The sequence below is a fragment of the Scyliorhinus torazame genome, chromosome 4, assembly GCF_047496885.1.
Source record: "Scyliorhinus torazame isolate Kashiwa2021f chromosome 4, sScyTor2.1, whole genome shotgun sequence".
Lineage (NCBI taxonomy): Eukaryota > Metazoa > Chordata > Chondrichthyes > Carcharhiniformes > Scyliorhinidae > Scyliorhinus > Scyliorhinus torazame.
Window position 1 is genome coordinate 100,863,374 of NC_092710.1, and position 13,101 is coordinate 100,876,474.

Here is a 13,101-nt window from a genome sequence, read left to right on the forward strand (position 1 = left end):
GGTGATCCCCACCCTAGTTTGATCGCAAAAATCAGTGCAACTTTAAAAATATTCAATAACATTTGAAGAAGATGATCAATTTATCCCAACTCGTGCTAGTTTCAAACCTCTAACAGCTTGGACATGCCACAGAGTCCTCATTTACACCGCAAGTCGTTTGCATTTTTAAACAGTTCCATTCACCTTCACAAATCGCTGCAGCTCTATTTCGGATTGTCTCTGGAGCTTCCCGTCATGAAAAACTAGGCCCTTCTGATTTTTTTTAAGAATCTAAGAAGCCGTCTGGATTAAAAAGAATTGTTATCATTAGAAGATTATTCTTTATGTTTTAAATTAGAATGTGTTTTTGTTTCTGATTCTCAGGCACAACCTGGCGTACCGGGGCTTCCAGGACCTCCAGGAGCTTCAGGATCTGTGGTACGTAACAATCTGGCTCTATATTTGTGGAACTGTTTTTTTTTAACTTCATTCTGTTGCCTCCCTTGCTGACTGCAATGGTTTCTTAGTCCTTGCCTCCCTCCTTGCTGAGAGACAAGGAATACATATCTGTGCAGTGTGATGGGGGCAGTGATCACCATTTGAAATGGTGCATTAAAATGTTTCCTAAATGATTCCAGATGCAACAAAAGCTTTGGGGGAGCAACCGTCCTCTGGTGCAATCCCCATGGCAATGCCTGAACCAACCAGAGTCCACTTGCCAACCAGTCAGCACCCTTTTCTCATGCAGTATAAATTGTTGTTCCCTTTGGAATCTGGTGTTCTTGCATCTGTACTGATGAATGTAGGACAAAAAGCTTCGACAGATGTCTCTTTTCCTCAACAATACTCAAGTTCTGTTCTACCGAGGGACTATTTGAAATTTTTGTTTTTTGTTTGTTTTTCTTAACAGGGTTCAAAAGGAAGACCAGGACACACAGGGCCAATAGGACTTAAAGGAGAAAAGGTAGAGGGAAATAAATGCTGCTCTGTTAGCAAAATCCCAAATTTACCCCATTCGAGATTGCTAAAACTGCCTAATGAGTGCAACCAGTTTCAGAGTGGCGTGTTGTTATGGACGATGCCGAGATGATTTTCTCCAATGATTGTTGCAGTTAACTGTGAAATGGGTCGAATTCCTCCAGTTAAATTCACGGAGAATGCCACAAAAATCTCCTTCACCGCTCCAGCCCTTACCACCACATTTGGAATCTTGCTTCTACAGACCAAAGAATTTTCCTAGCTTCATAAGAGTCGAATGCTGCATGCCTTAAGATGAAAGAGCCCTGTGCTAAAACCATGTTTTCATTTACTCAAATTCAAAAGTGTATTTAGCTCATGTACTGTTTTAACTTTTGTTGATCATTTTCTCAACCACCCTGGCTTCCTGAGCAAAGGTCAAATATTTCTACCTCATAGTGCCAAATAGAGAAGATTTATCAGAATCGTTCCAGGGATGGAGGGTTTTAGATACAATATTAGGGTGGAAAGGCTGGGGTCTTTCTCCTTGGACCAAAGGAGATTGAGGAGAGATTTGATATCAATGTGCAAGATTATGACAGACTTAGATAAGATAGACACAAGGAAAAACTCTTCCCGTTAGCTGATGAGAGAAGGACTAGGAAGTCACAAATTTAATATTTGGGGTAAGAGATGCAGGGGAAATGTGAGGTATTTACGTAGTGAGTAGAAATCCCAGAACCTGTGACCCACGAGGGTAGAGGAAGCAGTAATCAATGATTTCAGAAGGAAATTGGATGGGCGCTTGAAGAAAATAAACTTGCAAGGCTACAGGGGTGGATAAAAACATTCTTCTTCACACTGCCGCTGCAAGGGAGTGGGACTGACTGGATTGTTCAGCAGGGGCCAGCATAGACTCAATGGGCTGAACGTGCTCCTGCTTGTGGCGTAACTGACTCCAATACCCTACTGAGATCAGTTCACAAGGGCACATCAGAATCTCTGATGAGAAATGATCAAGGCCATTCTAGTTTTGCTTCTGCTATTCTGTTAATCACAATAAGAGGAGAATTGTCGATGAATCACGGTGAGTGGTCTCTATAAACCAGCCTGCAATTGACCCAGCCATGAGACGAGGAAATCCACCAGCACTGGGAAACTTTAGGAAACACATGTCCAAACTCAACTGGTCTCCAAGTATCCTATCCCTACGATATCATGTCTCAAATCATTCATGGACTGTATTTCTAAAATTACCCTCAGAAAGAAATCCAACCAATTTGTAGTTGACGGAGTCAACCCCTCCTGGTTCCACCTTTGATCACTTCTTCACTGAAATAATGTTTTGGCAGAATGGTGTCAAATTTCACCCCTTCAAACACAAGCCATGTCCTCCGGTTCCGCTGAGCTGCCCACCTGGTCATGCTATCCGCTTACTCTTAGATCCAAAAGCTGCAATTATTCTGCTGCACCTGGTCTCAGACTGGTATTTTAGGAATTTTACCCTAAAATGTGATGCTCACTTGGCAAGCCCAAATTATACTGCTGGCTGAACAACAGGTTGGCCTGAGATCAACCAGGAATATGTATTTGGCTTGAATGCATGTGAAGCTACATGAAGCTTAACATTTTCAGAGAGCAGGTCGAATGCAGTTTTCCCTAACATTGAAAAGGTTATAGGGCTCCTGCATAAAAGTGCTACATAACTCCAGAGATATCCTGAGATATCCCACTGCCTTGCTCCAATGTGACGCTAAAACTGCTTCCCATCAGTATTAAAGTGTACCCATATGGTGCTACAAGCACTGTGAAGTGGTTTCAGCATTTCACTGAGTTAAGCTTCCGGAGTTTACCTCAAATCCCACGGAAATTCAGAAGTAATGGAAGAGTTGCTTTTCCAGTGATTCACTCTGGATTGTTGCAATGTCAGTTCAGGTGCTTGATGTGTTATGTACTCTGGGATAACACAGGCTGCAACTGGATGCAGCTTTGACCAAAAGATACTCCAGACCTTGAAATTAGTTCAATTTGATTTATTGAACCAGTAGCACAGTTCTCTATGAGTTATACTCTCTGCTAACCTAAGTGTGGTTACTCTGTCTGACTGGACCAGACTAGCTCTTAGCCATGGCCTGGAGGTGTGTTACTGTACATACACCCTGACTCACTCTGCAGATGTTCATCAGTGGAAAGAGGCGGAGTGTGAGTGCCTCATGCCTTTTATAGTAAGATACCACCCCTGAGTGTCCTGCCTGCTCATTGGTCATGTCCTGTTCTCTGTGTTCATTAGCTGCCTGCCTGTGCCTGTCTGTATATCATTATCTGCATGTCTGCATATCATGACATCCCCCTTTTTCTTTGTATGTTCTGTTGGCATGTGGGAATGTATTTACATGTGGTGGCATATACTAACATCTATACAAGCGGTGGCATATGTGAACTTATTTACATGTGAAGACAGCTGTCTAATGCGAGAAAACAACATAGCAAACAAAACAAATGTTAATAAGTCCAGTCTCTGGGGCTTGCATCTGATCCTCGTCGACCGCCGGAGAGGTGGTGATGGGGACGACGGCTCCTTGACAGGCAGGATGGAAGCCGGACTGGGGGCCTCGTAGTTCGAGGTATCAGGAGGTGGCAAAACAACGGACGGAAACGGAGAAGAAAGCGGTTGCAGGCAGGCAGCTTTGCGCAGTGCCCGTCTGTTTCATCACACAACAGAACCATCAACCATACGTACAACATATGAGCGGGGCGCAGCCTGTCGAAAAACGACAGCTGGAGCAGACCAGCCACTATCCGGTATCTTGATCCTGACAGTATCTGCCGGGGATAACACGGGCAAATCGGTGGCATGAGCATCATAGCCCTGCTTTTGCTGGTCTCGGAGTTGCTGCACCTTCTGCAGCACCGGGAGGTGATCCAGGTTGGGCACGTGTATGGCTGGAAGTGTCGTCCGCAGGTCCCTGTTCATCAGGAGTTGAGCCGGCGACATGCCAGTGGACAGTGGGGTCGCCCTGTACACAAGCAGCGCGAGGTAGATGTCAGAAGCAGAATCCGTGGCCTTGCAGATGAGCTTTTTCACAATGTGCACCCCTTTTTCACCCTTCCCATTGGACTGTGGATAGTGTGGGCTGGAAGTGACATGTTTGAAATGGTATGACTTGGCAAACATAGACCACTCGTGGCTGTTGAAGCACGGGCCATTGTCACTCATGACAGTGAGTGGGATACCATGCCTGGAGAACGTCTTCTTACAGGCCTTGATGACGGTCCGAGATGTGAGGCCTGAGAGCTTCACGACTTCAGGGTAATTGGAGAAATAGTCAATAATCAACACGTAGTCACGACCATTCACATGAAAGACGTCGATGCCAACCTTGGACCACGGGGACTTTTCGATTTCATGCTGCTGGAGCGTCTCCTTGCTCTGTGCTGGCTGGAAACGTTGACAAGTCGCACAGTTGAGGACCATGTTCGAGATGTCCTGGCTTATACCGGGCCAGTAGACAGCCTGCCTGGCTCTGCGTCTGCACTTCTCAACGCCCAGGTGTCCCTCATGGATTTGGCTGAGCACCAAGCTCTGGAGACAGAGTGGAATGACAATCCGGTCCAGCTTGAGGAGGATACCATCAATCACCGTCAGGTCATCCTTTATATTATAAAATTGTGGGCGCTGCCCTTTCTGCCAGCCATTGGCGAGATGGTACATGACACGCTGCAAGAAGGGGTCTTTGGCTGTCTCCTCGCGGATACAAACCACCTTCTCATCAGACGCCGGGAGGGTGCTAGCACACAGCTGCACCAGTGATTCAATCTGCCGGATGATTTCCAGCGGTTCACTAGGCAATGTGATGGAGCGGGACAATGCATCAGCGATGATGAGCTCCTTGCCAGGCGTGTACACTAAGTCAAAGTCGTACCTTCTGAGTTTGAGGAGGATGCGCTGCAACCGAGGCGTCATGTCGTTCAGGTCCTTGTGGATAATGTGGACCAGAGGCCTATGATCCGTCTCAACGGTGAATGTCGGCAGGCCGTAGACATAGTCGTGAAACTTGAGAATTCCAGTGAGAAGACCCAGGCATTCCTTCTCTATTTGCGCATACCGTGTTTCGGTGGGCGTCATGGCCCTCGATGCGTAGGCTACCGGTGCCCAGGATGAAGTGTCATCGCGTTGGAGCAACACCGCACCAATGCCATCCTGGCTCGCATCTGTTGAGATCATTGTCTCCCTGTCTGGGTCAAAAAATGCCAAGACGGGTGCAGTGGTGAGCTTGGCTTTCAGATCCATCCACTCTGCCTGATGTGCTGCCTTCCATTCAAAAGCAGTGGACTTTTCCACCAGGTTTCGTAGGGCCGTGGTGTGTGAGGCCAGGTTTGGGATGAACTTGCCCAGAAAATTGACCATGCCCAGGAAGCGCAACACCGCCTTCTTGTCTTCAGGGACCTTCATGGCTTCGATGTCCTTGACCTTGTCTGTGTCCAGGCGCACGCCCTGCTGAGAGATCTGGTCACCTAGGAACCTGAGTGTCGACATGCCAAAGCAACATTTGAACCTGTTCAGCTTCAGGCCATTGGCATGGACACAGCGGAATACCTGCTGGAGACGGGAAACATGCTCTTCAAGAGCCGTGGACCATATGATGATTTTGTCCATGTACACACGAAACCCTTCAATGCCCTCCATTATCTGCTCCATGATGCGATGAATGATCTCCGATGCCGAGACAATGCCAAACGGCATGCGATTATATCTGCCAAACGGTGTGTTGAAGGTGCAGAGCCTTCTGCTGGACTCATCCAGCTGGATTTGCCAAAATCCATGTGACGCATCTAACTTGGTGAAAAAACACGTATGTGCCATCTCACTGGTGAGTTCCTCCCACTTCGGGATAGGGTAGTGTTCACGCATGATATTCTTATTGAGATCCTTGGGATCAATGCAGATGTGCAGGTCTCCCGAAGGCTTTCTGACACATACCATCGGGCTGACCCAGTCAGTCGGTTCGGTTACCTTGGAAATGATGCCCTGTTGCTGAAGATCCTTGAGCTGTGCCTTCAGGCGCTCCCTCAGCGGAGCCGGGACCCGGCGTGGTGCGTGGACCACTGGCTTGGCATCAGGCCATAGCAGAATCATGTATCGATATGGCAGCATGCCCATCCCGCCGAACACATCCGGATACTGAGCGAGGATGTCGTCAATGCCGGCATTGATCTGAAGATCCACATTGGCACGAGGTTCAGCTGCTTGCAGGCATTCAAGTAGGGATGTCCTGTCTGGCTTGACGATTTCAAAACTTAACCGAGCATGGGTGCTCCTGTTGAAGACGAGTAGATGGCAGGATCCCAGTGCAGTGGTGGCATTTCCATGGAGCCTGCAGACTGCTGGAAGGACCTTGGGGGGCTTCTTGATGTGTTTGAAATCTGCCTGTGAGAGGAGGTTGGCAGAAGCACCTGTGTCCAGCTTAAACTGGATGGAGCAGTGGTTGACCTGCATCACCGCATGCCATTCATCCGCAGAATCCACAGCGAGGATGGATTGAAGTTGTGATGAGTTGGATGTGGCATATTCACATTTGGTGATGATGCCCACACAGTAGGCGGAGTCCAGGCATTCTTCCTCTGGATCCGTTGTGCTGCCAGGATCAGAATCCTGTAATCGTTGTTGCACACTCTGAACGCGCCATCGTCGGAATTGGGAGCGCTGGCCCCTGACTGGTGGTGCAGACCTTCACAAGGCTGCATAGTGTCCAGGCTTCCCACAGTTAAACATCGCCTGCCTCTTGCAGGGCAGTGTTTCTTTAAGTGGGCGTTGCCGCAGTTCGAACACGTCATGACGTCGGCGTCCTGATGCTCCGTGCGTCAGCGCACATGTGCAGTGCAGGTGTCAGCCGCTTGATTACCCCGTTCACATCGCGCATGCGTGGGGCCCTGGGAAAAGCGCACAAAATGGCTGCTTTCATCAATGCTGAGGCGCTGCATCCGGGAGTTGGCCTGCACACTCTCTGCCTCGTGGGAGGCAAGTTTCTCATTTTCAGCCGATTTGTACTGGGCATAGCGACTTTTGGCGTGCTCATGCACTATGCATGTTTCAATCGCGACTGGCAGGGTCATATGCTTGATTTTCAGTAGCTGCTCTCTCAGAGGATCAGAGTGAACTCCAAAAACGATTTGGTCTCTGATCATGGAGTCAGCAATATCACCAAAGGTGCAGGACAGCGCTCGCAGGCAGAGGTTAGTTAAGAAAGAGTTTAAAAATTCATCTTTACCTTGTAGACGCTGTTTTAATATGTCGCGCTCGAAGACTTCATTGGTGTCCACTTCACAGTGACTGTCGAACTTGTCCAGGATGGTCTGAAGCTTTGTCCTGTCCTGGCCTTCGGTGAAGTGGAAAGAGTTGAAGAGTTCGATGGCTTGATCACCCACTGTTGAGAGGAGAAGCGCGATCTTCCTTGCATCAGCCGCATGCACGAGGTCTGAAGCCTCGATGTACAGCAGAAACTTTTGCTTGAATATCCGCCAGTTGGCACTGAGATTGCGGGAGATCCTGTGCTGGTGAGGAGCCTGAATCTTCTCCATGGTGCCGGGATACATTCGCTTGTCGTCACGGAATAGACTGAGTTAAACCACCTAGATTAAGCAGTCTCCTGGTAGCATGCTGTGTTATGTACTCTGGGATAACACAGGCTGCAACTGGATGCAGCTTTGACCAAAAGATACTCCAGACCTTGAAGTAAGTTCAATCTGATTTATTGAACCAGTAGCACAGTTAGCACAGTTCTCTATGAGTTTGATTCTATGCTAACCTAAGTGTGGTTACTCTGTCTGACTGAACCAGACTAGCTCTTAGCCACGTGCTGGAGGTGTGATACTGTACATACACCCTAACTCACTCTGCAGATGTTCATCAGTGGAAAGAGGCGGAGTGTGAGTGCCTCATGCCTTTTATAGTGAGATACCACCCCTGAGTGTCCTGCCTGCTCATTGGTCATGTCCTGTTCTCTGTGTTCATTAGCTGCCTGTCTGTATATCATTATCTGCATGCCTGCATATCATGACAGTGCTGAGCCTGAATTTGGGTTACAATTAAACCATAACAACAGCAACATTGGGAATTAAAAACTACTTGGGTCTGGCACTCCAGTGTAATATCAATGCAACCCTAGAACCAACAGAAGCTATCTATCTGGGCAAGAAATGACTCGAGTCTCTAAAGTGAAAGGATAATGTGTTAAATTGCTGCACCAGCCTGTATAAAGATAATTGTGGCATTGCAGAAAATCACATGGAATCTACAGCACAGAAACAGGCCATTTGGCCCAACTGGTCTATGCTGCTGCCTCTGCTTTTCAATATCTGAGAAAGGCAGATAGTTAGAGTGGTGTTCTAAGCACCTCTCTCTCTCTTACCACTTGTCTCCTCAATTTGGCATCACACCATTTCTTCATTGTGCTTCACCAGCTAATATTTCTGCCCAGTTATCTGTTTTAATTTCAACATAAGATCCAAGGAGTCCCAAGAAGTGCAGAGTAACTGCTATTCCCACCGTTTATCGAGGCTGTTCCCTCATGTTATGGCACGCAATCCGTATTGGTGCTAGAATTCAGCCCCTATACCTGTTACTCCGCCAATGTCCAATATTTGTATAGCCCAGGGTTTTCTGATCAACCTTATTGTAAAGACAGCCTTAACCCATTCAGTTTGAAAAGATTACCATCAGTGATGATGATAGGATTGTGTAACCTAATGTGAGGAGGAGTTAAGGTTTCCTTCTGTCAAGTTTGTGACAATAGAAAAGAAGGCTAACTGAGAAGTATAGAGTGGTGCCTTCTTGTGACGGGAAAGGGTGTTTTGGTGAAAAATAATGTTCTGAATTATTAACCAAATGCTACTAGAGTAACGATACCTAAACCAGGGATCACACTTCTAAATTGAAAACAAAATCAACATTTATTTTGGAATAAAAAATGGAAACACGAAGACACAGCTAGGGTAGGATATCCAATATGTAAAGATCACCTACAAACACTGAAAATATTCAGAGTCCATTGTCTTCTCCATTGCTTTTACTCAATTTCATGGGTTATAGCTACATAAAATGGTCCATACACAAATGCAGTATGTAGCTCATGGACTAGAGGTGACAGGTATAGCAAGTGATATGTGGTGCACAGAGGTGAGGAGAGCATTCTTGTGCAGCAAGTGATAAAGATTTGAAACCCTCTGCCTATGAGGGTGGTGGGAGCAGAGACAATCAGTGGTTTCAAAAGGAAATTTGACAGGCAAACAAAGCTGCAGAGTTACGGGAACAGAGCTGGGGAATGGGACTGGGTATGCATTCCATGCCATAAGAGATTGTTCGATCCATCATGCGTGGGCTAGCTCTCTGAATTGCACAGGAACTTTGCTGATTGGGAGACTCTGCATGATATTGATATAAGGGCAGCAACGCTGGCCACAGAATAAAGCTTCAGTCCCTTGTCTGGATTAGTTTCATTAGCTTTGCATGTGAACAAAGACTGAAGTATTGATTATATATTGCAGGGCAATGAAGGGACAGCGGGAAAGCCTGGACCACCTGGACCACCGGGATCTCCAGTAAGTTACCAAAATGTTTTAAATTCAGGAATATTGCCTACATAAAGAGAAAGTCAGAATGTAAGACAAGGTCACATTAGGTCAAATTGATTACATTTTGAACTCTAACGACCCCTCGCCATCTTGTTTAATTCTTTATTTCTCCAGTTGTCTTGTACTCCTTAAATCTCTGACTTTCATTGAAAAATTAATCCAAAGCCCATTACTTCCTTTGTCTTTCTTGATAATTTATAACCACGTCTGTACTGATAGTCCAAGGCGTGATCTAACGGCCTCGCCGCACCCGACTTGGTATCGGGACGAGGCCGTTGAATCTCTCGAGAGGCCTCTCACCAGATTTTAACAGAGTCTCACCAGACACCATGATCTGGATCTCGCCCTCACTGGGTGAGATCTATCAGTACTTCCCAGAACTCTCAGAATTCAGTCTGATATTATCTGTTCCACAGAGGACTGCTGTCTATGATGGAAATGGAATGAGCAGCATATACAAGATACAGGTAAGATCTTTTAGGTATCTTTATATTTTGTATCGATTGACAGATCTCAGCTATGTTAATCCCAATAGTTTAAAAAGAAAGGGCACTGTTGCTTATCCTTCCATGGTAGCCCATGTTCCTCAAAGTTAGTATCTAATTGCATCACTACAATGACGAGTCCAGATACTAATCTCTCTTTGCTCCTGGCATCAGCCCTGAATGTGTCTGTCACCAGCTTGTACCTACAATGAAGGTTCAACCCGAATAAAGGTTCCTTTTGATTTGCCTTCTCTCATCGTAAGTGAGTTCTCAGTCTAACCCCTCCCTACTCTGCTTCTGGGGCTCAGGGATTTCCCTTCTGGCCCGATGACCTGACCTAATTAGGACACCTTGGCCAAAACCTTGAAACAATTTGGGTGAGTCAGTCTCTGATTCGTTGGTCTAGCAAAACAGTTCAGCATTCTGTTTGTCCTGTCGATTGATGTTCTGCAATGATGAGTCATTTTAAATGCTGAGTGCATAGTAACCCACCCCACACTCACACTCTCCCATCGTGACTGACCTTATTCCATCCAGGAGGAAATATTGTCAAGGCCCTTTTGTAGTTTCTTCAACTGCGTTGTTATAGTGGACTGCCTGCCCCCTTCCCCAGCAGGTTTAAATACTGAAGTCCAGTCCATTGAGTACACAACAACTTTCTGTGGAGCAATCCAATCAATTCCAAACCCTCGCTCTATCCCATTGTTTATTTCCTTCAAATACCCATCCAATTCCCTTTTGATATTGTGGAAGGGAAATTAATGAGTTGCCCACATAGAAGCGTGCTGGGAAATGCTTGACTATAGTTTAACACTGCTTTTGAACGAAAATAAGTAGGTCAGGTAACGTAAACAAAATATCGCTTAATATTTTGTACTTGGCCTTATTATGTTAAGAAGTTGTTCTTCTGAAGAACAACAAAATGCGTACTAGAGAATTGATTTTAAACCAAGGGCAAAACATTCATATTTCCGCTTGCGTTTGTTCCCAAGTTCTCTTCAAAGTTTTTTATTTCACACTATAAATATAATGGTTTTCAAGTGCATAACTCCAGAGTGCTGTGGAATGGCTATGCAGCCAAACCACTGCCCTCTCCGCACATATTTGTGTAAACACATTTCCTTAAATCGAACCTCGAAGAATTTGTCTTTATTATAGTTTCCACGACAAATATCAATCATCAGCTCCACTTCCACCACCTTTGAGGGAGCGAGTTCCAGGTCGTTACTACTCGCTGTGTGAAGAAGTTCTTCTCTCCTTTATCTCTAGCCCAAAATCTTAAAAATATGTCCCCTAGTCTTGTACCATCAGCTGCTGGAATTGTCTACCCTCTCTCAACCTGTCATAAACCTCTATCAAATCTCTCTTCAAACTCCTTTGCTTCAAGGTGAACAGCTCCACTTTCTCCAACCTAACCTCAGAGCTAAAATACCACCTCCATAGAACCATTCAGGTTAAGTCTCCCTCTGCACCCTCTCAAAGATCCTCACATCCTTCCTAAAGTGCGGTGACCAGAATTGAACACAATACTCCAGTTGTGACCTAACCAGAACTTTATAAAGGTTCAGCATAACGTTTGCTACTTTTGTACACAATGCTTCTATTTATGAATCTTAAGATCCCATGTGCTTTGCTAATCCTGCTCTCTCTCAGTATGTTCTGCCACCTTCAAAGATCAATGTATATGCACACCCATGATTTTCTGTCACTGCACACTCATTAAAATAGTGCCGTTAAGTCTATAGTGTCTCTCCTCATTCCTTCTACCAAAATACATCACCTCGCATTTCTCTGTATTAAATTCCGTATGCCAATTATCTGCCCATTCTCCTTGCCTATTTATGCCCTGTTGCCGGTGATTTGTAACATCCTCTCTATTCTGCCACTCCTCCAAATTGGTATCATCAACAAATTTTAAAATGTTATTTTATATTCCAATATCCAAGTCATTTAAATAAATCAAAAGAGCAGTATTTCTTGCACTGGCCCTTGGGGAACACCATTCCACTCTGAAAAATTACCATTTACCAGGACTCTCTCATTCCTGTCCTTAATCCATTTTTATCCATTGGAACACTGATCCTCCTATTCCATGAGCCTCAATTGTGCTAAACAGCCTTTAACATGGTGCCCTATCTAAGGTTTTCTTCAAATCCATAGAGACATATTCCCGTCATGAACCTGCTCCGTCACTTTGTCAAATATTCAGAAGATTAGTCAATTAGTCAAGGGCAATAAGTCTTTTCCAAATAGAATATTCAACCTGGCAATGCCAGCCTGGCATTGCCCACCTGCATCAACTTGGCAGTGCCAACATCTGCCTGAGGAAGTACTCACCTTTGCCGAGAGCAGTGCCAGGTGAGCCGTCTGGGGATCCCATTGCGGGGAGGTTTGCGTTATGTGTGGCTCTGAGGTAGAGACCTGGCAGTGAAAGGGCAGGGCGGGGGCAGTGACCAGAATATTGCTGCAGTGGTTGGGGGGGGGCTGGAGAGAGGGAGCCCCCTATAATTGTACAATGGGGGGGGGGGTGAGAGCCCCCACTAATTGTGCAGTGGTGGTGGGAAGAGCCCCCTAATAATTGTGTGGTGAGAGGGTTGATGAGCCCCCGATATATTCGTGATGGGGTGGTTGTGTTGACTTCTTTATTTCTATGTGAACCACAAGCTGTTTCTTATATTAATCAAATGACCACACAACCAGCATATTAGTTCAAAAAACAGTTTATTAATAAACTAAAAACTTATCTCTATATGCAATGATACACGCGGCTGCGCACTAAACTATACCTAATAACTAAGATGACCTTTACTTAACTTCGGGGTGACCGGTTCTGTGCAGGAGATAAGGCTTTCATCTGTGTCCACGTGGGTCGGTAGGAAGTCGTCAGGTTCGTCTCGGCTGGGCTCACCCTTCAGGTAGCGATCGCGGGTCCTTGAACTTGGCTAGTCGATATGCTACAGTTGGTCGCACAGAGGCCGGTCCATAAGAGGCCGATCTCTCGGTTTGCAGTTCTTCTAATTCCCCTAGTTTTCGCGCCTTTTTGGGCGGT

The 13,101-nt window shown here is 45.9% G+C and overlaps 1 protein-coding gene across 1 annotated transcript in view; it reads left to right on the forward strand.

The window, feature by feature from the left end:
* The window catches only part of LOC140411420 (uncharacterized), a 104,532-nt gene that overhangs the window by 14,636 nt on the left and 76,795 nt on the right, over window positions 1–13,101 (forward strand). The window contains exons 6-9 of the mRNA XM_072500527.1: window positions 364–417; window positions 890–943; window positions 9,481–9,534; window positions 9,984–10,034. Coding sequence (XP_072356628.1) covers window positions 364–417; window positions 890–943; window positions 9,481–9,534; window positions 9,984–10,034 — 213 coding nt within the window. The remainder of the gene's footprint in view (window positions 1–363; window positions 418–889; window positions 944–9,480; window positions 9,535–9,983; window positions 10,035–13,101) is intronic.